The sequence below is a fragment of the Bufo gargarizans genome, chromosome 2 (genome assembly GCF_014858855.1).
Source record: "Bufo gargarizans isolate SCDJY-AF-19 chromosome 2, ASM1485885v1, whole genome shotgun sequence".
NCBI classification, from domain to species: Eukaryota; Metazoa; Chordata; class Amphibia; order Anura; family Bufonidae; genus Bufo; species Bufo gargarizans.
This window is the reverse complement of record NC_058081.1, coordinates 242,782,155-242,805,542: the sequence shown is the minus strand read 5'-3', so window position 1 is coordinate 242,805,542 and position 23,388 is coordinate 242,782,155. Positions and strand designations below refer to the sequence as shown.

The 23,388-nt window shown below is 42.5% G+C and overlaps 1 protein-coding gene across 2 annotated transcripts in view; it reads left to right on the top strand.

Moving 5' to 3' along the window:
• RELN (reelin) overlaps positions 1-23,388 on the top strand; it is a 716,958-nt gene that overhangs the window by 405,451 nt on the left and 288,119 nt on the right. For both annotated transcript variants that reach the window (XM_044280166.1, XM_044280165.1), the window contains exon 11: positions 2,743-2,888. In XM_044280166.1, coding sequence (XP_044136101.1) covers positions 2,743-2,888 — 146 coding nt within the window. The remainder of the gene's footprint in view (positions 1-2,742; positions 2,889-23,388) is intronic.

The window sequence follows — 23,388 nt, the reverse complement described above, 5'->3', positions numbered from 1 at the left end:
CTTTAAAAGGCAATATTTAGATTGCCCATTGTGTTCTATGAGGCTTCCTGGCTATTACACTAATGCAACAGGTTCCCCAATCTCAGCCGGGGAACGCTATTACGGGAACAGGAGCTTGCTGCTCCCACTTCCGGACCACTTAAATGCTGTGAGCACACTTTGGGGTTAAATGTATGTGATCAGCCTTATGGCTGATTGCATACATCCACCGCTGGTCTATGCTCTTTAAAACAGCAGAAAACCGACGGCTATGGTGCCCGCTGCACGAGCAAGCGGGAGCCATCTTCAAAATGCCTACTTACACAGTACATGTATAGCGGAAGTCGGAAAGGGGTTAAACAGTTTTTATAAATAGCCCCCATTGTCTTTGTACAACATACAGTGAAGGAGGTTTTACCAGTCTAAACCAGATGTGTGCTGGAGAGTGATGTGCCAAATCTATTAAGATCTGCACCTCTGTTTATATATTTGGTACCTCTTTTGGCAGTTCATGGAATCAGATATATGGCAACTATAAGCTTTAAGTAGATTTGTGCCAATTTCTGTCTGAAGTTATAATAGGTTTGTCGGACCAATGGTGGACCCACTCCCTTCTTCTAAGCTAAAGCTTCACTCTTTTTTTTTTTTTAGAACTGGCAAGACTGGCAAAAAAATTCAAAAGATTACTTTTGCAAACATTTGCTAGATTTGCATGACAGAAAACTAGCAGGCAGCCAGTGATAGCTTCCCCACAGTATTAACATTGAGCCTAATGCAATATCAACCTTAGTTACTGGTGAAAACAGCCCTTTATTTGTAACATATTTATGCTGGCTAGCATGCATCACTCTGCCAGTGTGCCCATATGGAGTCGGAGACACAGAGCATGCGCCAAATAATACTGCTGCCCTGGAAGTTATTTATGGCATATGACGTAGATACCGAGCAGGGATAGGTTTTTGGTTCTTCTTAATGCTCTCTTCCCCTTTGGCACCACCTCCTGACGAAGCAACATGCAAAACGTCAACCTGCAGTGAGCTAAAGCTTTATTGTGATGAAATTATGTCTTATATGATGTCAGGAATACTAGTGATGCTCCTCTGTTTGTGATCAAAGATGCAGTGTGATATTAATATTTGTTTGAATACTGGTGTTACAGCATAGGGATATTGTTTGAGTGCCTAGAGACTTAATGTTATCTAGGGCTTCTCTAATTACTTGTATGTTTTTAATGTTGATATTTAGTGAAGTATATATTTTTTATCGGGAACTGGAATGCATGGTTTGTTTATTTGGAACATGGACTACTTAGGACTGTTTTGCCTGACGGAAAACAAGTCCTGTTTAATTTGATGTAATTCAAAATTTAGTATAGACACTGAACTATTCAGTAAAATGTATCTGTGTAACGCCACCTGCTGTTTGTTCTTTTCCTTATTTTTTGTCCTTCTCACTGAGCTGTTCGAATAGGCTCAGTTTAAATCTTCAACTGCTACTAGCCAATATGTTCTGTTAGAAGCTGTGTCAGTCACAGGGAGAGAGGAGCAGCAGAAAAGACATACTGCCTGAGCTGCCGGCTGAAGATAATCTAGCAGAACAATTGGAGCAATGAATGGGGAAATCTCTGGATCCATATACAGGGCTGGTTCTAGACTTGTTAGAAAAGTATTGTCATGCACTATATGATGTTTAATTTTAATTTATTACATCAATCATGGCATGACCCCTTTTAAAAGGCCAGTGTGTGCTCTTCCAAATTTTGGATTTCTTTTGAATATTTATCTATCTATCTAATCCAACCAAGGATAAAATCTGCATGGAGTTTGTATGTTCTCCCCATTTTTGTGTGGGTTTCCTCCCACAATGAGTGATGATAATTTATTTAAAGTGCTGTGAAATATGTCAGCGCTATATAAGTGAGTAAAAAAAAAAAAATCTGGCCATCTGACACATAGAGGAGAGGTTATTGAAGGGAAGTAAAAGAAGCTCTGTGAGCTTGTGCATCCTGTATTACAAGACTTCATTAAGGGACATTACCAAGAAACTGAAACTGATTTGCAGTGGTAGGCTAATAACTTTAGATAGGTGTGGATCCTACCTCTGGGACCTGCAACTATGTCTAGAATAGGCACCCCAAAGGGAAAGGGAATGAGGATGCATTGCGTAAACCATCCTCCATTCACTCTTATGGGAAAATGGCCGAGCGTGTTTGCCTGGCTCGTTTCAGAAACTCCTATGGAAGCGAATGGAGAGCACAATGCACATGCAGTGTATGTTCTCTTTCGCTTTGGGGGCCACGTTCTAGAGATAGGTGCAGGTTCCAAAGGTGGGACCCACACTTAGCTGACATTGGGGGTATATTCTAGTGATATGCCACTAATGTGTGAGATGGGCCAACCCCTTTAAATTCACAGATGATCGTGTGCCCTGGATAATGGTATGCTTATCTCAGGTTAGAGGAGGCTTGTGTGGGATTTTTAGCATCTGAATGATAACAGGGATGTTCTCATGCACTGAAAGCAAAGATATTTCAAATCTTGAGCAAATGAGATACAAAGTATATTAGAAAATTGTAAAAATTTTCATTTTACAGTAATGAAGCATTATTGGCATAAACCAGAAACACAATTAACAGTCAAAATCTAAAGCCCATTGCAATGTGCTTTAAAGATAGACATCTGGCTAGATCAACTTGTAGATCTGTTCATACCTCCAGATCAACCTGTCTTTATATATTAACACGTCTTGTTTTTGTCTCCGTAGCATAGCTGTCAATCAGATGGCAACTCCATGTATTTTCATGGTATGGAGGGAAGTGAATACAACTTTGCTACAACAAGGGATGTTGATTTATCTACTGAAGACATCCAGGATCAGTGGTCAGAAGAATTTGAGAGTCAGCCTGCTGGGTGAGCATTTCTCTTGCAAAACAAAAATCAACACACATGAACAATGGACACAAAAACTGGGAGATTAAAAAATTACACATTACCTCACTCCCTGACATTTTTATGGTATATACAGATGTAGCAGGGTTAACATTCGCACTTGGTGAGTTATCACCTCTAGTAAGCGTATTATGTCCAGTGACTATTAACTCTGCTTCATATGTATACTGTAGCTTTAGTGAGTTGAATTTTCTTTCATGGAGTACTTTTATATAAGCATGCAAGGGTGTTTTTTCATGCCATATTTGTTCATTTATGTGATGGATGCTTATTCATGTGATATCATTCATTGTATACCACCAGTATCTAACTGGCACTGGCCAGTTTTCTTTCCTGCCATTCCCCCATTCATTTAACTATTGACATACATATAAACATAAAAGGAGTCTGTCTCCTTCAAAATCAGTTTCAGTAAGTAAGCATGCCGGCCATGCTGTAGGTGCCCTGTGGACCTGAGGAATGCTTTGTATTATTTGTATGCACATAAGGTGGTCAGTGCACTGTGGCCACTTTGTTCAGTGTACCTGACTTTCCCTTTGTCATCACTACCAGATCTGAAATCTCATGGACTGTTAAACAAGAGGGAGAGACATTAGTTGGTATTACTAGTGGAGCGATTGTGCACCAAATTGCTTAAAAATAAAAAGAAGCATTCCTTAGAGGAACAAATTTTCACAAGGAAGGTATGGTTATATATCTGGGGACTTACCTTACCTGGTGGTATGATTACTTTTATAGCCGTTTTGTAGGTCGCAGACTCCTTTTAAAGAAGCTGTTCAACCCCCTTCTTCCACCCAAAAAAATGTGAGAAGAACCGTTTCATAGGCACTCAATTCCAGTGCCAAGGCTCCTATGTCATATTTCTTTATCACATTACATTATTGCCTATGCATACAAAATGCACTGGCATCTGTTAGGGTATACAACACCTAACATTAGGCCCGGGCTGTCCATATAAAACAATCAGCCCTGATGACTTCAGTTCCAGGGTAGTGGGCTAGTGGTATAAAGGTTACCAGAGGAAGAATGGGAAAATGGATATTGAAGTGGTTATGGACAGTGACAATTCGTATTACGGTGTAAATGACATAAGCTGTGATTGGAAACAGTTAAACAAAATTTCCTTTAAAGATAATGCACATTTATGTGTCAATGAGCAGATAATAGGAATTGTATCTTCTCACATAGTAGACAGTACAATATGAGTGTTTTACCTTAGTGAGAAAACTGTTTTCAAGGGGCGAAATTTCTAATGTTGCCTTTGAAGAAATATTAGCTTTAAGATAAATAAAGCTTAACTAATCAATTACTTCTTTCCAGGAAGCATCATTTTGTATATTGCTCACATGTCATAAATTGCAATCCTGGGTTAGCGTTTGGGTGAATGGAGAGCCATCTACTTCACTTGGAGTAAATGGAGCATATTTATAGCCAGTGAACCAGAAAGAGAGTATGGCAGTCTTAATTGACTGCCAAGTAAATCAAGCATTTATGTCATCTGTATTCTTTAAGAGATTCATTTCCCAGTGGACCTTTCTCTTTTTTCACAATGGGATTTAAATGGCACTTAGAGCTGTGACTCCCTAATTATATAGTAGTGATGTGTATAGAACAGCCATGGTTGTCATTAACTCAGACTCAAATGATAAAGAGTAGACAAGTGAAAGCTCACTGAAAGCCACAATAATACCTGCCACTCTAGGTCAGATGTCAAGGTGGACATTATCTGAGACTGTCTGAAAAAGAGGCTGCAATAAATACACAGCACTTCTGTGATTTCCAAAGGAAATTCTTGAGAGGTAGCAGGGGTATCTGCTCACTCTACCTGTAATATGTGCCTAAGGGAGCCTTCTTTAGTGCTTGCCTATACAGTACATGACACCAAAACAAAAGAAACCATTTAATGCAGAGATAATGCATAAATGAAGTCTTAATAATAATAATGTCTCTCAAACAATAGGGGCCTTTAAGTAGAGTACAAGCATTAGAACGTACTGTGTAACTGAATGCTGTACATTGCAATGGGAAGTAACTCTCTTTGTACTTCGAGAGAACCTGTCACAACAAAATTCAGTCTGCAGGCAGCATGTTATAGAGCAGGAGGAGCTGAGCAGCTGAGCAGATTGATATATATTTTAATTAAAGATTCAGTAAAACTTTTATTTTATACATTTATATCTGTGCTCGTTCTGAACTTAAGACCGCCCTTTTGTATGGCAGTGACTGACAGCTAGCTATATACAAAATTTACACAGACAATGCTGTCAATCACTAATAAACAGCCATTTTCGAATGTGTACTTAGTGCAGGGAGAAACATCAGCAGGCGCTAGGGACAGTGGTATAAAAGACTTTAAAACTTTTATTTTGCTGTATAGAAGTTCAGGGAAAGGATAGGGAGGAATCATTCCACAGTATTGAAGCAGAACAGGGTTCAGCAGGGGACTTTACAGCCTGGGTAATAGGAACAATCCTATTACACCTTGCTGCACTGACTGTGGATCCAAATTGCCATTATACAGCTCTGTAATTCCAGCAAACTATTCTTGTTATTGGGGTGCAAGTGCTGTTTGATACAGCCATTAACAGGGTTTGTTACAAGGAAATATTTCTACATCTTATTTGCCCCTTTTGGCGTGTAATATATATTATTTGCCATTCAGCTGGGTAGTTATATGATCTAAAGCCCTTTTTGGCATGTATTAGTGGCAAAAAAATATATATTATTTGCCTTTCAGCGGTGCAGTTATATGTTCTAAAGTCCTTTTTGGTGTTTATTAGTGGCAAAAAATATATATTTGCCCTTCACAGGTGCAGTTATATGTTTTAAAGCCCTTTTTGGTGTGTATTAGTGGCAAAAAAATATATATTATTTGCCATTCAGTGGTGCAGTTATATGTTCTAAAAACCCTTTTTGGTGTGTATTAGTGGCACAAAAAAAGTATTTGCTCTTGTGTGGTGAAGTGAGAAAATTACAGCCCTTTTAGGTGTGTATTAGTGGCAAAAAAATATATATTATTTGTGCTGTCCCAGGATTTATTTCTTCCAGTTAAGATAAATTGCTGTATTTGTGTCATCATATGATTACCATGTTATGTAATGCTGCCACCCTGTGGTCATTCTTGTTATAGGTTTCCTGAATGTATTATGTAAATCTCATTGCCTTTGCTCTCTGTCTACCCCTCCCTTTTGGTGACATCATACTCTGTTTGTTCTGGTCCTGTGTATTTATTTTCTGCAGTAGATTCAGGGCTGGTGAGAGCATTTCGTTTTGACCTCTAATGTCCTCTATATGTCTTTGCTCAAGGTAAATTCAACAAATTACCAAAGCATCTCCATTGTATTCTCCTCACTGGATTATCACATGCAACTGGTACCATGACCCAGGGATATTAGTGAGTTCAGCTCTCTACCATTGCTTGTACAGAGATTACCACTCACAACCAGTCAGAGATTTCTCTAACATACATCTGTGGCAGAATATTATTTGCTGTTCAGCCGTGCAGTTATATGTTCTAAAGCCCTTTATGACTTGTATTAGTGGCAAAAAATATATATATTATTTGCCGTTCAGCGGTGCAGTTCTATGTTCTAAAGCCTTTTGTGCAGTGTATAAATGGAAAAAAGTAAGGGCCTATTTGCCGTTCAGCGGTTCAGTTATATGTTCTAAAGCCCTTTTTGGAGTGTATTAGTGGCAAAAAAATATATATTATTTGCTGTTTAGCGGTGCAGTTATATGTTCTAAAGCACTTTTTGGCATGTATTAGTGGCACATAAAAAAGTATTTGCCGTTATGTGGTGAAGTGAGAAAATTACAGCCCTTTTTGGCGCGTATTAATGGCAAAAAATATATATATTTGCTGTTCAGCAGTGCAGTTATATGTTCTAGAGCCCTTTTTGGCGTGTATTAGTGTGGAAAAAGGGGCTTATTAGCCGTTGTATGGTGAAGTGAGAAAATTACAGACTTTTTTATGGTGTTTTAATTTCCTTTTTATTTATTTATTTGATCTAACAGTATGTCAGACAGAGAAGTGCCAGGCCCTGCACAGGGGAGTGGCAGAGGCCTAAATGTTTCTGGCGCAGGCAGCAGAGTAAGGGGGGGGGGGGTGGTAGCAGGAATAGCAGAGAGAGGCCTGAGCTCATCTAGCAGTCGTGTCTTGACCAGCAACCCAGCGGTTCTTGAATAGTTGACTCGATCATCCACTTTGTCCAAAGTGACATCAGACAGCCCCAGCCAAGAGACAGTGGGCTCGTCAGATGCAACCCTTAGTTGGTGCTGTAGTCCCTCCCTTTCCAAGTGGTGGACTCTGCACCTTTCAGAGAACTGATGTCTTGTGCCGAGCCGAGGTGGAAAGTCCCAAGCCGTCAATTCTTTACCAAAAAGGCTGTACCAGCCCTGCACACGTATGTAGAACAGAAGGTGAGCCAGTCCTTGAGCCTGTCGGTGTCTGCCAAAGTGCACGGCAGCACCGACGTGTGGAGCTGTAACTAACTTAGTTGGCATGGCCCGGGAGCAGGCCCTGTGCCCTCACCTGTACTCAACCTGCCTCTGTCCTTTTCTGTTCCCTCAGCCAGACAAGTATTATATGCTGTGGGCTCAGCTCCACCATACAGCAAGTATGAGCTACTAGAGGACAGTAAGCAGCTACTGGCCAGCCAAGATGTGGAGGAGACATGCGCCGCTTCCTCCGGTAAGCGGGCAAGTAGTAATGAGGAGAGTGGCGTGGAAGCTGGTGTTGCGAGCGGTCAGGTACCTGACCCAGAGACCGTTGAGGAGGACATCAGTGAAATGCAGACAGTACTCGATGATAATGATGATGTAGCTGATTGCACTTGGGAGCCGGGTGAATTAGCGGCTTTATCATCATCGGAAGACGAGGGTGGCAGCTTGCCCGTGAGGCCAGGCTTCGGCAGTGTGGCCCAAATTCTATATTCACCCCCCCAAAACAGATATTTGGATGGACATAACATACATTGCTATGAAATATACAGGAGAATACAGCACCATACCTGTGACATCTCCTGTGATGTAGACTTTCCTCAGCGTCTTCATTTGTAGATAGGACTGTCATGATAACTTATTTCAGCCGCGTCTCGTCTCTGTAGAGCTTCACAGAACATTTTTTAGATTTCTCACTTTACTATCATCCTCAGATAACATACCTCCCCTCCCCCCATAATGCCCATAACTATAATGCCCTCTGTATAATTATAATATATACTGGCCCCTCATTATTATTATTATTAATGTTATTTCCCCCTCTGTATTATTAGTATAATGGCCCCCTCTGTAGTATTATAGTAATAATTATGCCCCCCTTCAGCCCCTCCAGCATACAGTCCCATGTAAGACACATCACTTCCCTGCCTTTAGCCCCTCCAGCATACAGTCCCATGTAAAATACATCACTCTCCTGCCTTCAACCCCTCCAGCATACAGTCCCATGTGAGATACATCACTCTCCTGCCTTCCCTCCAGCATACAATCCCATGTAAGACACATCACTTACCTGCTTTCAGCCCCTCCAGCATATAGTCTTATGTAAAATACATCACTCCCTGCCTTCATCCCCTCCAGCATACAGTCCCATGTAAGACACATCACTTCCCTGCCTTTAGCCCCTCCAGCATACAGTCCCATGTAAAATACATCACTCTCCTGCCTTTAACCCCTCCAGCATACAGTCCCATGTGAGATACATCACTCTCCTGCCTTCCCTCCAGCATACAATCCCATGTAAGACACATCACTTACCTGCTTTCAGCCCCTCCAGCATATAGTCTTATGTAAAATACATCACTCCCTGCCTTCATCCCCTCCAGCATACAGTCCCATGTAAGACACATCACTTCCCTGCCTTAGCCCCACCAGCATACAGTCCCATGTAAAATACATTACTCCCCGCCTTCAGCCCCTCCAACATACAGTCCCATGTAAAATACAAAAACTCCCCCTGCCTTCAGCCCCTCCAGCATACAGCCCATGTAAATAATATCACCCTCCCTCTCTTCTCCGTGAGCCTTCAGCCCCTCCGGCATACTGTCCCAAAAGATACAGCACTCCCCCTGCCTTCCAGCTCTTCTTGCAAACAGTCCCATGTAAAATTCACCACTCTTTCTGCCTTCAGCCCCTCCAGAATACAGTCCCATGTAAAATAATTTCACCCCCCGCCTTCAGCCCCTCCAGCATACAGTCCCATGTAAATATCACCCCCTCTACCCTCTCTTCAGACCTTTCTAACATACAGTCTCCAGTACAATGACTATTCCTTCTCCCTTCAGCCCCTGCAAAAAGCCCCCCAAGTAAACAAACCAGTCAATATTCTACTCCACACATTGACCTGCAGCCTTTGGTCCTTAATCCAACAACGTGCTCTGTAGAATCTCCTGCAAATATTGAGGCCCCGCCGCCTGGGTGACGAGACTCTGCCTCTTCGCCAACATCATACCTCCCAGGAGCAACTCCATTCTAGTCACTACGGTCATTCTACTGCCTCATAGGCTTCAGGCCACAAGCCTGAAGCCTATGAGGAAGAACGGAGAGGACAGGAGCAATAGGCTCCCGTGGCCCTCATTAAAGTGCCTGGTGCCCCCTGCAATTTTGTGCCCGGGGCAACAGCCCCCATGGTCCCCCCACGCTATGCCACTGACGCTGCCTATCTGCGCCAACTTCCATCCTATGGCAGGTCTGATCGGGGGCCCGCTGCGCTCATGTTTCTCTGACATAGCTGCTGTGGCAGGGTGGGGGGGGGGGTAGGAGCAGCTCCAGCTCTATCAGCAGTAGAGTCTCTGATGAGCAGCTTTCTTCACCCACCTAGTGAAGAAACTACTCACCAGCAGCAGCAGCTGCTAGACCTGGAGCAGGAGCTGAACCAGCAGGTGGTGTCATATTTGGACAGCACCCTGCCACCCCACATCGAAGATCCGCTGGACTACTGGGCAGCCAAACTGGATTTGTGGCTGCAACTGGCAGAGTTTGCCCTGGAAAAGCTGTCCTGCCCGGCCAGTAGTGTGGCATCAAAGCGGGTGTTTAGTGCAGCGGGGGCCATAGTTACCCCAAGAAGAACTCGCCTGTCCACCCAAAATGTGGAGAGACTGACCTTTGTCAAGATGAATCAAGCGTGGATCAGCCAGGATTTCCACCCACCAATGTTTGATGCATCAGACTAGATCATCCATGGTGCCCCACCACTACTATTCTGATGCCGCCACCTGCCTGATGCCACACATCTGATGCCAAGTGCTCCTTCTTTCACCCACCATCTTCAGCTGGTACTGGCATTGCCAACCACCTCCCCACTCTGTCACCGGGTCACTCTGTGGTCTCCTAATGCTGCTGAAACCTCCACACTATGTCACCTTGGCGCTCTGTGGTCTCCTGATGCTGCTGCCACCTCCACACTATGTAACCTTGCCACTCTGTGGTCTCCTGATGCTTCTGCCACCTCCACACTATGTCACTTTGCCACTCTGTGGTCTCCTGATGCCACCTCCACACTATATCACCTTGTCACTCTGTGGTCTCCTGATGCTGCTGCCACCCCCACACAATGTCACCTCGCCTTTCTGTGGTCTCCTGATGCTGCTGCTACCTCCTGTCATGGAACCATGAACCAGACGTACAACAAGAGATAAGTGGAAATAAGAAGGCTTTATTGAAAATCAAGCTGTAAGGCAAAAGTCCAAACGGATGGCTAAACCGAAGCAGGGTCTTGCAGGGTCACACTATCAATGAACAAACCACCAGCACCAGAGTCCACCAACGCCTGGGTCGTCACCGAGCCCCCGACCCAGGAGAGGACAACAGTAATCAGTGGTTTGTCAACACGGGAAACCGGGGACGAGGAGACTTCACCCAAGATCTGCCCCCGACAGGATCTCAGGTGCGAGCGTTTCCCGGACGGTTCGGGCATGCCAACCGAAAATGCCCACCGAGACCACAGTACATGCATCGGCCCTCGCGTCTCCGGAGTACCCTCTCCCCCTCGGACAGGCGAGCAAACCCCAGCTGCATGGGTTCACCCCCAGACAAGTCATCCCCAGGAGGCGTGGGAGGAGAGGGAGGCATGGGTGGGACAGCAAACGTAGGCGCCAATCTGTTAGAAGACCTCCGCAGGCTCTCCTTAAAGGAAGGTCTCTCCCTGAGTCTGGTGTCAATCAAAATCAGGAAAGAAATAAGAGACTCGAGCTCCACTGGTAGGTCCTTAGCTGCAACCTCATCCTTCAAGACATCCGAGAGACCATGAGAGAAAGCAGCGACCAGAGCCTCATTATTCCAGCCCACCTCTGCTGCCAGGGTACGAAACTCAATGGCGTGTTCAGCTACGGATCGTGAACCCTGTCTGATGGACATAAGGAGCTTCGCAGCAGAGGCAGCACGAGCCGGCACATCGAATACCTTCCGAAGAGAAGCAACAAAACCGGAAAACTCGGCAACCACCGGATTGTTGTTCTCCCATAAAGGGCTGGCCCAGGCCAAGGCCTTGTCCGAGAGCAGCGAGATCAAGAAGCCCACCTTTGATCTCTCAGTAGGAAAGGCATGTGGCAGCAACTCGAAATAAATGCCCACCTGGTTAAGGAAACCTCGGCACTGAGTTGGCTCTCCCCCAAAGCGCTGTGGAAGGGGGGCAGAACCGGTCATACCCCGAAACACCGCAGGCGCAGCAACAGGTGTCGGGGTAGACTCTGGCGCAACAACCGGAGCGGCAGTAGGAGCGGGCCCAGGAGCGACAACCGACCCATCGGCAACGGAAGCTAAATGAGCCGTGCGTTCAAGCAGGGTTTGCAACGCCACAGCGAACCGACCCAACAGGTGATCCTGCTGATCAAGTCTGGCAACCAGCGTAGGTAGCGAGGATGGCCCTGTACCGTCAGAATTCATGGCTTGGTCCTAATGTCATGGAACCATGAACCAGACGTACAACAAGAGATAAGTGGAAATAATAAGGCTTTATTGAAAATCAAGCTGTAAGGCAAAAGTCCAAACGGATGGCTAAACCGAAGCAGGGTCTTGCGAAGCCAGAGGTCAGGAACCAGAAGGGTAGTCAGACGAAGCCTGGATCAGGAACCAGCAGGGTAGTCAGACGAAGCCTGGATCAGGAACCAGCAGGGTAGTCAGACGAAGCCAGGATCAGGAACCAGAAGCAGCAGCAGTCTTAGAAGCATGTGAACACAGGAGGACCAAGCAAGGAACTGAAGCCACAGACCTCCTATATATATGAGCAGGCATCCAGCTCCTCCCAGTGGGAAGGAGAAGCCGCAGGGTGGGAGGCTACAAGAAACCAAGATGGCCGCCAGCACATGTCAAACGAAGGAGAACAGCAAGAAGGTAAGACCATGACACCTCCACACTCTGTCATTGTTCCACGCTGTGTCCTCCTCCTGATGATGATGCTGCTTCAACTTCCACACTGTCATTGTGCCACTCTGTGGTCTCCTTATGCTGCTGCTTCCACCTCCACACTGTCATTGTGCCACCCTGTGGCCTCCTCCTGATGCTGCTACTGCTGCCACCTCCATACTCTCTCATTGTGCCACTCTGTGGCCTCCTCCTGATGATGCTGCTGCTTTCACCTCCTCACTCTGTGATTGTGCTACTCTGTGGCCTCCTGATGCTGCTGCCACCTCCACACTGTCATTGTGCCACTTTGTGGCTTTCTCCTGATGCTGCTGCTACCTCCAGACTCTGTCATTGTGCCACTCTGTGGCCTCCTGATGCTGATACTGCTGCTACCTCCACACTCTGTCATTGTGTCACTCTGTGACTTTCTCCTGATGATGCTGCTGCTTCCACCTCCTCACTCTGTCATTGGGCCACTCTGTGGTCTCCTAATGCTGCTTTCACCTTACCACTTCATGACTGGGCCACTATTTTGCCTTTCGGCCTGGCTGACATCAGAAGGAAGGAAAAATAAGATGCACAACAGATTCTGTCTATCTAACAGCTGTAATGCCTGCATGACATGGTCCATATTTTGCATGAGAATTAGCTTATGATTTGGTAGCCAAAAGCAGGAGTGGGTACAAAACACAGAAGACATGCAAATATTCCATTCACTTGTCATCTCTGTTTTGGATCCACTCCTGGTTTTTTGGGCTTTAGCTATACTGATGGATTACTGACCAAATGCTGACCGAGTGATGGCGGATGCTCCACAGACAGAATCCGTTGTTTTGGGGTTATTATTCTGATGGATCAGAGGAAGGGCAAAATAATCAGTGACATCAACACAAACTTACTGCTGACATCCTTTCCATTCTGTCGGGAGGGGCTCTACTTATATAAGCGTTTAATAGAATAGGTTCTGTAGACATCTATGTGGAATCAGCTGCCGACGGTGTAAAAGGAGTGCGCTTCTTCTTGACGCTAACGTTGACTTGTAAGGCTGAGTTCACACTTGAGTCAGTTTTGGCCCCGTAACTGCCCAAATAAGTGAAGTGTGCAGTGATTCTAAAAGTGACGCCTGTCATACTGGCTCACAGTATTGTTTCACTACCACAGCAGATTCCCTATGCGTGTTACTGCAAGGCACAGTGTTCTACACCACTATAAAGGCTCTCTGCAGCAAGGAAACAGACATTTTTTTACGCAATTTGCCACAAATAAATTTGCATTGAACCAAATTTTTTCTGAAAATTCGGGAAACCAGCCGAATTGAATTTTGGAGAAATTCGCTCAACTCTAATTACAACACATCCTCTCCAAATAGAGACGGCAGAAAGCTCCATATTGGCAATGGGACAAAGTAGTCTTATGCAAAGAAAGTAGAAGCCTTCTCCATCCCTGTCTTAGAAAAAAAAATAAAAAAAATCACAAGTTTATTTCATCTTCATTAAAAACATATAAAGTAAAATCAAGGTTAAAAACATATCACACATATTTTTTGGGTGATTGTCTTAGGTAGGGGCTCATTTTTTTTGCATGATTAGATGACGGTTAGATTGGTACTATTCTGGCGGGCATACGCCTTTTTGATCACTTGGTGTTGCATTTTTAGTCTACTTTTCTTATTTTCCCCAATTTTTAAAAAATTTTTAACTTTATTTTGGGAAAAGGACGCTTTTTTTTACTTAAAACTTTCATTTTTTTATTATGCCCGCCAGAATAGTACCATTCTGAAGCCCGATTGTATGCAGATAATGCAACATGTCCTCCCCAAGGTGATCGTGCCTATAACCGCCTGTACAAAATCAGGATGGTCATCAATTTTTGGAGACCTATGTACCTGGAAGAGAGGTCGCGGTTGATGAGTCTCTCATTGCTTTCAAGGGGAGACTCCTTTTCCGCCAGTATGTTCCCTCTAAGTGGGCGAGGTATGGCGTGAAGCTGTACAAACTTTGTGAGAGTACCTAAGGGTGCACTTACAAGTTTTGTGTGTATGAGGGGGCGAGATTCCCGTATTTAACCCCCAGAATGTCCCCCTATGTGGGTGTTAGCAGGAAACTTGTGTCGGACCTTATGCACACACTTCTAGATAAAGGTTACCACCTGTACGTGGATAACTTTTATACTAGTATCCCCTTGTTCCCTTGCCGCCAGATCCACGTTCGCTTGTGGGACGTACGGAAAAATCAATGCGGCCTCCCTACCCACCCCCTCCAGGTACCTATCTTCAGGGGTGAGACCCGTGCCCTTACCAGTGGAAACCTGTTGCTGGTCAGCTATAAGGACAAGAGGAATGTCCTTGTATTGTCCACAATTCACAGTAATGGCATCACCCCTGTCCCTCAGCGAGGTACCGCAGCAACGGTCCTCAAGCCCGATTGTATCATTGACTACAATCGGTATATGGGAGGAGTTGATCTCTCTGATCAAGTCCTCAAGCCATATATTGCCATGCGCAAAACCCGAGCATGGTACAAAAAAGTTTCGGTCTATTTGGTACAGGTTGCCTTGTATAACTCTTTTGTGCTGTCCCGGAGCACTGGCAACACGGGGACATTCCTGCAGTTCTATTTGGCAGTATCTTTTCTGACCGGGAAAGAGCAGGCCGGAGTACCTCGGGAACTGGAGGCACCCGGATCATCCCTGGCCAACACTTTCCAGGTGTGGTACCCCATACTGGAAAGAAGGGACGGTCCCCAAAAAAGTGCAGAGTGTGTCACAGGAGGGGGATACCGAACTTTACCACCACTCAGTGTGACACGTGCCCCGATTATCCAGGCCTCTGCATTATTGGTTGCCTCAGGGAGTACCACACTTCCATGGAGTACTACATTTATATTCCACTTCCCCAATTTTAATTCCATTTAGTCACTGTCAATCGAAAAAAAAACTATGGTTCTCAGACTTGTAAAACTAAAATAATTTTAAAAAGTAGACATGTTAGGTATCACCGCATCCGTAAGAATCTGCTATATAAAAATTTACCATGACCTAACCCGTCAGATGAACACAGTCCAAAAAAATTAAATAAAAACGGTGCAAAAAAAGGTATTTTTTGTCACCTTACATCACAAAAAGTGCAATAGCAAGCGACCAAAAAGTCATATAACCCCCAAAATAGTGCCAATAAAACCGTCCTCTCATCCCGCAAAAAATGAGCCCCTACCTAAGATAATCGGGGAAAAAAAAATGGAGATACTAAAATGTTTTTTTGTTTATAAAAGGATAATATAGTGTAAAATCAAAATACTTTTTTTTTTAAGTAGACATCCGTACGAATCTGCTCTATAAGAATATCCCATGACCTAACCCCTCAGATGAACACGGTCATAAAAATAAAATAAATACTATGCCAAAATAGCTATTTTTGGGCAAATTTTCCATTTTAATCCGTTTTTTCCAGTAACAAATCAAGGGTTAACAGCCAAACAAAACGTACTATTTATTACCCTGGTTCTGCAGTTTACAGAAACACCCCGTATGTGGTCGTAAACTGCTGTATGACCAAACGGCAGGGCGCAGAAGGAAAGGAACGCCGTATGGTTTCTGGAAGGCAGATTTTGATGGCCCTTTTTTTTGGCACCATGTCCCATTTGAAGAACCCCTGATGCATTCCTAGAGTAGAAACTGTATAAAAGTGACCCCATCTAAGAAACTACACCCTGAAGGTATTCAAAACTGATTTTACAAACTTTATTAACCCTTTAGGTGTTCCTCAATCAACAGTTTATGGCAAATGGAGATGAAATTTCTATTTTTAAACCTTACCTCACAAAAATGTAATATAGAGCAATCAAAAATCATATGTACCCTAAACATAGTCCCAAAAAACTACCACCTTATCCCGTACTTTCTAAAATGGGGTCACTTTTTTGGAGTTTCTACTCTAGGGGTGCATCAGGGGGGCTTCAAATGGGACATGGTGTAAAAAAAAAACAGTCCAGCAAAATCTGTCTTCCAAAAACCGCATGGCATTCCTTTCCTTCTGCGCCCTGCCGTGTGCCCGTACAGCAGTTTACGACCACATATGGGGTGTTTCTGTAAACTACAGAATCAGGGCCATAAATAATAAGTTTTGTTTGGCTGTTAACCCTTGCTTTGTAACTGGAAAAAAAATATTAAAATGGAAAATCTGCCAAAAAAGTTACATTTGGAAATTGTATCTCTATTTTCCATTAAATCTTGTGCAACACCTAAAGTGTTAACAACGTTTTTAAAATGGGTTTTGAATACATTGAGGGGTGTAATTTCTTAGATGGGGTCACTTTTATAGAGTTTCTACTCTAGGGGTGCATCAGGGGGGCTTCAAATGAGACATGGTGTAAATAAACCAGTCCAGCAAAATCTGCCTTCAAAAAAACATACGGAGCACCTTTCCCTCTACCCCTGTTTGTGCCCGTACAGTAGTTTACGACCACATATGGGGCGTTTCTGCAAACTACAGAATCGGGGCAATAAATATAGCATTTTTTGGGCTATTAACCCTTGCTTTGCCTAAAAATCTAAATTCGCTAATTTTAACACCATTTGCCATTAACTCTAGTGGGACACCTAAAGGGTTAACAAAGTTTGTAAAATCAGTTTTGAATACCTTGAGGGGTGTAGTTTATAGACTGAGGTCGTTTTTGGGTGGTTTCTATTATGTAAGCCTCGCCAAGTGACTTCAGACCTGAACTAGTCCCTAAAAATTGGGTTTTTGAAAATTTCTGAAAAATTTAAAGATTTGCTTCTAAACTTCTAAGCCTTGTAACATCCCCCAAAAATAAAATATCATTCCCAAAATGATCCATACATGAAGTAGACATATGGGGAATGTAAAGTAATAACTATTTTTGGAGGTATTACTATGTATTATAGAAGTAGAGACATTGAAACTTGGAAATTTGAAATTTTTTACAAATTTTGGGTAAATTTTGTATTTTTTTATAAATAAAAATGTTTTTTTTTTCTTCATTTTACCAGTGTCATGAAGTACACTATGTGGATAAGTCAAAGCGTTTTAAAGTTATCAGCACTTAAAGTGACACTGGTCAGATTTGCAAAAAATGGCCAAGTCCTTAAGGTGAAATAGGGCTGAGTCCTTAAGGGGTTATTTCTTGTGAAACACCTAAAGTGTTAACAAAGTTTGTAGAATCAGTTTTGACTACCTCAAGGGGTGTAGTTTCCAAAATGGGGTCACTTTTTGGGAGTTTCTACTCTAGGGGTGCATCAGGGTGTCTTCAAATGTGACATGGCAACTTAAAATTATGCCAGTTAAATCTGCCTTCCAAAAACCATAATCCTTCTGCGTCCTGCCGTGTGCCCGTACAGCAGTTTACAACCACATTTGGGGTGTTTCTGTAAACTACAGAATCAGGGCAATAAATATTGAATTTTGTCTGGCTGTTAACCCTTGCTTTGTTACTGGAAAAGATGGATTAAAATGAAAGATCTGCCCAAAAAGTGAAATTTTGAAATTTCGTCTATATTTTCCTTTAATTCTTGTGTAACACCAAAAGTGTTAACAAAGTTTGTAAAATCAGTTTTGAATACCTTGATGGGTGTAGTTTCTGCAATAGGGTCATTTATTCCAAGCCTTATAGCATTCCCCAAAAATAAAATGTAATTTACAAAATGATCCAAACATGAAGTAGGCATATTGGAAATGTAAAGTAATAACTATTTTTGGACGTATCACTATCTGTTTTAAAAGCAGAGAAATGTAAATTTAGAAAATTGCAAATTCTTCAAAATGTTTGGTAAATTTGGTATTTTTTTTATAGATACAAATTAAATATTTTGACTTAATTTTATCACTGTCATGAAGTACAATATGTGATGAGAAAATAATCTCAGAATGGCCTGGATAAGTAAAAGCGTTTTAAATTTATCACCACATAAAGTGACACATGTCAGATTTGCAAAGAAATGGCCTGGTCCTTAAGGTGAAAAATGGCTGTGTCCTGAAGGGGTTAATGGTTTCATGTCTCATATCAAGGAAAAACAGTACCAATCAATACCTGTAAAGAAGGGAGCATAAAACATCATAGGTAGGACAATAGCACATTCAAAGTACAGAACTTTAAATCCATATATTACATTTCATAAACCCTCTCAAAAAAGAAAACACTTTCCTTACTAGGATCAGAAGAAAGAGTGGTAGGGCACACCAATATTCGGAATCACAAGGATAATAACAATATTTTATTATTAGGTGACATACACTGTTGAATAGCACACGTAAAAATTATAAAACTATAAAATACAATAAAATAATAAAACAATAGCATACAAATCAATAATGTTATATATATAAATATGCTGATATTTGCCCTAAAGTCTATTTAAATGGTGGTTGTTGTCCTTCCAAGTGGGTTATTTAACCCAATCAGTGCCCCAATAAATGAAGTGGGGAGTAAATCCGCTGTTTGGATAAAGTCTTTTCTTATTTAGTCACTTGTAACAGATATTGCGACTCAATAGTCGCTGCGCCTATGTGAGCGCTACACTGTTGCTGCCTGCTAATAAAGAGAGCCGAAGCTGTTGTACTCACAGTTTGTAGTGAAATAAAGTCGGCTTGCTGCGTCACAGGTGGCGTCCCACGTGTGGTCAGCAGTGATGATACAGGTTACAGCAAATAAAACTGACGCGGCTTCGGGATCTTCAGTGTTTTTATATGGACGTGCTGTCTCGGAGATCAGTCGATGAGCATTTAAGCAGATCTTTTTCCAAGAGTGGATTTGACCACAAAGTCGACTCTCCCAATACGCCAATTTCCTACTTATCTTTACTTTTTTAAGATAGAGGAAGTCACCGATCCCTTGCGTTTTTACTTTCCTTTAGCGCTTCCAGTCCTCCGGTATTGTGTTCTGTTCCATAGGATAGTTACCAAACGCGTTTCGGAGTTAACTGCGACTCCTTCTTCAGTGGCCCTAACTATCCTATGGAACAGAACACAATACCGGAGGACTGGAAGCGCTAAAGGAAAGTAAAGACGCAAGGGATCGGTGACTTCCTCTATCTTAAAAAAGTAAAGATAAGTAGGAAATTGGCGTATTGGGAGAGTCGACTTTGTGGTCAAATCCACTCTTGGAAAAAGATCTGCTTAAATGCTCATCGACTGATCTCCGAGACAGCACGTCCATATAAAAACACTGAAGATCCCGAAGCCGCGTCAGTTTTATTTGCTGTAACCTGTATCATCACTGCTGACCACACGTGGGACGCCACCTGTGACGCAGCAAGCCGACTTTATTTCACTACAAACTGTGAGTACAACAGCTTCGGCTCTCTTTATTAGCAGGCAGCAACAGTGTAGCGCTCACATAGGCGCAGCGACTATTGAGTCGCAATATCTGTTACAAGTGACTAAATAAGAAAAGACTTTATCCAAACAGCGGATTTACTCCCCACTTCATTTATTGGGGCACTGATTGGGTTAAATAACCCACTTGGAAGGACAACAACCACCATTTAAATAGACTTTAGGGCAAATATCAGCATATTTATATATATAAGAGTATTGATTTGTATGCTATTGTTTTATTATTTTATTGTATTTTATAGTTTTATAATTTTTACGTGTGCTATTCAACAGTGTATGTCACCTAATAATAAAATATTGTTATTATCCTTGTGATTCCGAATATTGGTGTGCCCTACCACTCTTTCTTCTGATCCTGTCATTTTTTACCTTAGAGGATTGGGTGAATCCTCTTGGTAGGTGCACCCACTTCCACTCTTGATTATACAGGTGAGCCCTCTCTGAATATTTATATTTTTACTATTTACTTTCCTTACTAGAGTAAAGGAAATCTGGCTTAGTTGCCCATAGCAACCAGTCAGATTCCACCTTTCATTTTCCAAAGGAGCTGTGAAAGGTGGAATCTGATTGGTTGCAATGTGCAACGAAGCCCCGTTTTCATTTTCACCAGTAATGATAACTCTCCCCCTGTATCCATATATTACACTTTAGAAACCTTCTCAAGAGAGAAACTTCAAGAAGCCAATAGAATGACACAAAGTCTGAATGGAGATTTAAGCCCTTTGGTGCCCTTGTTTCCAATTCCAAAATCCAAAATGCCTGCTTACTCTGCACCCTGTGTTTCCAAACCACCCCTCCTCATCTGCTTATGTATTCTCCCACAGCCGTATACCTTTGTGTGCATTATCACAAGCATGGACTTATCAAAAAAAATGTCTTAGTACAGCAGAAGGATTACATGACCCTGGACTTAATATGTCATAGAGATGTTTAGAAAACCACATGTTCAAAAAAGCAAAAGATCATTGAAGAAGAGGATTTCTGAACATATCTATGATGTATTAAGTCCAGGCTCATGTAATCCTTCTGCCACATTGAGACATTTTTTTAAAATAAATCCATGCTGGTGATATAAGATAATACATAAGCCACTTGGAGTCTGAAACTCAGGGTTCGGAGTAGGAGGGACCTACATTCAGACCTTGTGTATTTCTATTGACCCCTTGAAGTTTATCTCTTGAGGGAGTTTCTGTATATATGTATATATGTAATATATGAATATAGGGGGACATATATCAAAACTAGTGTCAAGGAAAACTGTCTTAATTGTCCATAACAACCAATCAGATTCCACCAATCATTTCCCAAAGAAGTTTTGTTAAATCTCTCCCATAGTGTTTTCTTTCCTGAGAGGGTTTCTGAAATTTTATATATGGATACAGCTTTCTTGCTGTCTTACATTTAGACCATTTTCTATGCCTAAAACCAGCGTAGAAAATGGTAAATGAGTTGGGCCTGTCGGTCCGTCTTCTTCCTCACCCTTGCCACGCCCGCTTCTTTTTAGACCTGGCGTGAGTGGGGATAGTCACAGATTTCGGTGCAAAGGTCCACAATCTGCACCAGAAATACACCTAATGTAGGCGTATTTCTGTTTAATAAATGATCCCCATAGTGTTTTCTTTCTTAAACAGGTTTCTGAAATGTAATATAATATAAATTATATTTTTGATAGTTTGAATGTGTTATTGTCCCACCTTTGATGTTATATGTTCCCTTCTTTATTGGGAATGATTGGTACTGCTTTTTCCTTGGTATAAGACATAAAAGGGTTAATCAACATGATTTCTTAGTTCTGCTTACACCTGAGAATGTAAATAGAATGTGTGTTAGTCACTTTTGAACACCAATTGCACAAACATTTTTGCGCAAGTGGCATTTCTCCACCACTTTCGCCACTTTCTCAAAAAGATGCTTCGCGAGGCGCGGGGACAATGGCCCTGCCACATTTATCATCTTTTTCCAGCAGACATTAGCCCCAGTGTCTGCTATGTGAAACAGCAGGCACCCAGTAGCTATGGCACTTGCTCCACGGATGTCTGGAAGGGGTTGAATTGCATTTCTGGTTTACATTAAAAAGTGAATATCCGTGAGTTGTCATCTTTTGTCAAGTTGTTAAACATACAGTATATTCATTTTTTTTTATTTTTTTTTAAAGCTGGGTGAAAATCAATAAGGTCATCACATCCACAAGTTTCTGAGATGTCTGAATTACAAATCTATCCAACCACATAGTTATACTGGAGTAGGCATATATCACTGCATAACTAGGCAGATTTCCTATTTCCTTTAGATTTAATGTTTGTGCTAAACTGCTCAGAGTAGCTCGCTGCAGAAGATAAAAAGGAGTGAATGTCAGCCACAATATTAGAGATTGATAGAGAGACATCAAGCATTGAGAATGTATGCTTATTTTGAAACCTTGCATGGCTACTTTCTTTCAGTTGCCCTATACTAATGGTTGACAGAGAGAAAATGTCTTAAGTTAGCTATAATGTTTTCTATGAAGCCATGAGCTTTTCAATTATATGCCATGAGTTTTTCAATTATATGTTGATGTGTGGCCTCTACATAACTTTGGCGCTTGATACCTCTGGCAGTGCAACATGCTTTAAACTATGCCAGCTTCATTGCTGGCACCAATTAAGGTAATTTTCTATGCCAAAAACTGTAGTGGAAAATTATTAAAAAGATGGTCCAGCCAGCCCGCCATCTTCCCCGCCCACACCAGTAGCAATTTTATTAAAACACAGCTTACTCTAGGTATGTGATATAGTCAGTGGATGTGGTCCCACCATACCAACTAACCAGCTTAACCGTGGGCTAGACCAAAGGGTGTTATCCTGGCAGTCCCCTGGTTTTCATCCTCTAACCTCCTATACAGGGATCTGGTCTTCACTGCAGGGGAGCCACCAGGCCGCTACCTCTTGGAATAGTCCTAGTGTGGTTGGCTGCGGACCCAGGGGCCAGAGACAATGATGCCCTGAGGAATTAGGCAATACTTGTAGTGAGTAAACGGCAGAGGTCAGTGCAGGCAGACAGAGTACGTGCAAATCCATGAAACTAATTCAAGGTCAGGGCAAGAAGCAAAGAGTCAGTGCAGTAAACAAGTAGTGGTCGGGTTAGTACACGGTCAGACAGTCAGGAACAGCACACCTTCACTTAGAACTAGTAAGCTAGAACAACCTAAAGTAAACTAGGAAGGCGCCTTAAATACCTTGAGACAGCCAGTCATAGGCTGTGGAAGAATTAGGGCATTTGAACGCTGGCCCTTTGAGAGCCAGGAAGCACGTGCAGCCTATGGCTGCGTCCTGCAGGAAGAGAACAAGATTCTAGCACCCAGGCCCGCTGTGGGCGTAGATAAAAAGGGACTGCAGGCCCAGGCCACCAGACAGGATGAGTAGGTTAAGTACAGCAGCGCACGTTCCTGCCTGTAGACAGGGGCATGAGCACTGTACTAACAGGTTTGGTTTCAGGTGTTTTTCTCCCTAAACTTCTCAGTAACATTTCGAAAACACCCAGAGCACAAAATGCCACAAATTAAAAATGGCACTAATAACACAATTTGGAAATTGCATAAAACAGGGTAAAGCTGTGTTTTTCTTATTTTTGTTTGAAATTTTAGCAAACATTTTTTTGTAAAAGTTCACCAACTAGGGGGTGGTATAACATGCTATCAGCATAACTATTAAAATTCAATATGTGGTTGATCAGCTTATGAATGGATACCACCAATGCCCCTAATCTGTTCCCTAATATAAAAACTATTCACCTGTT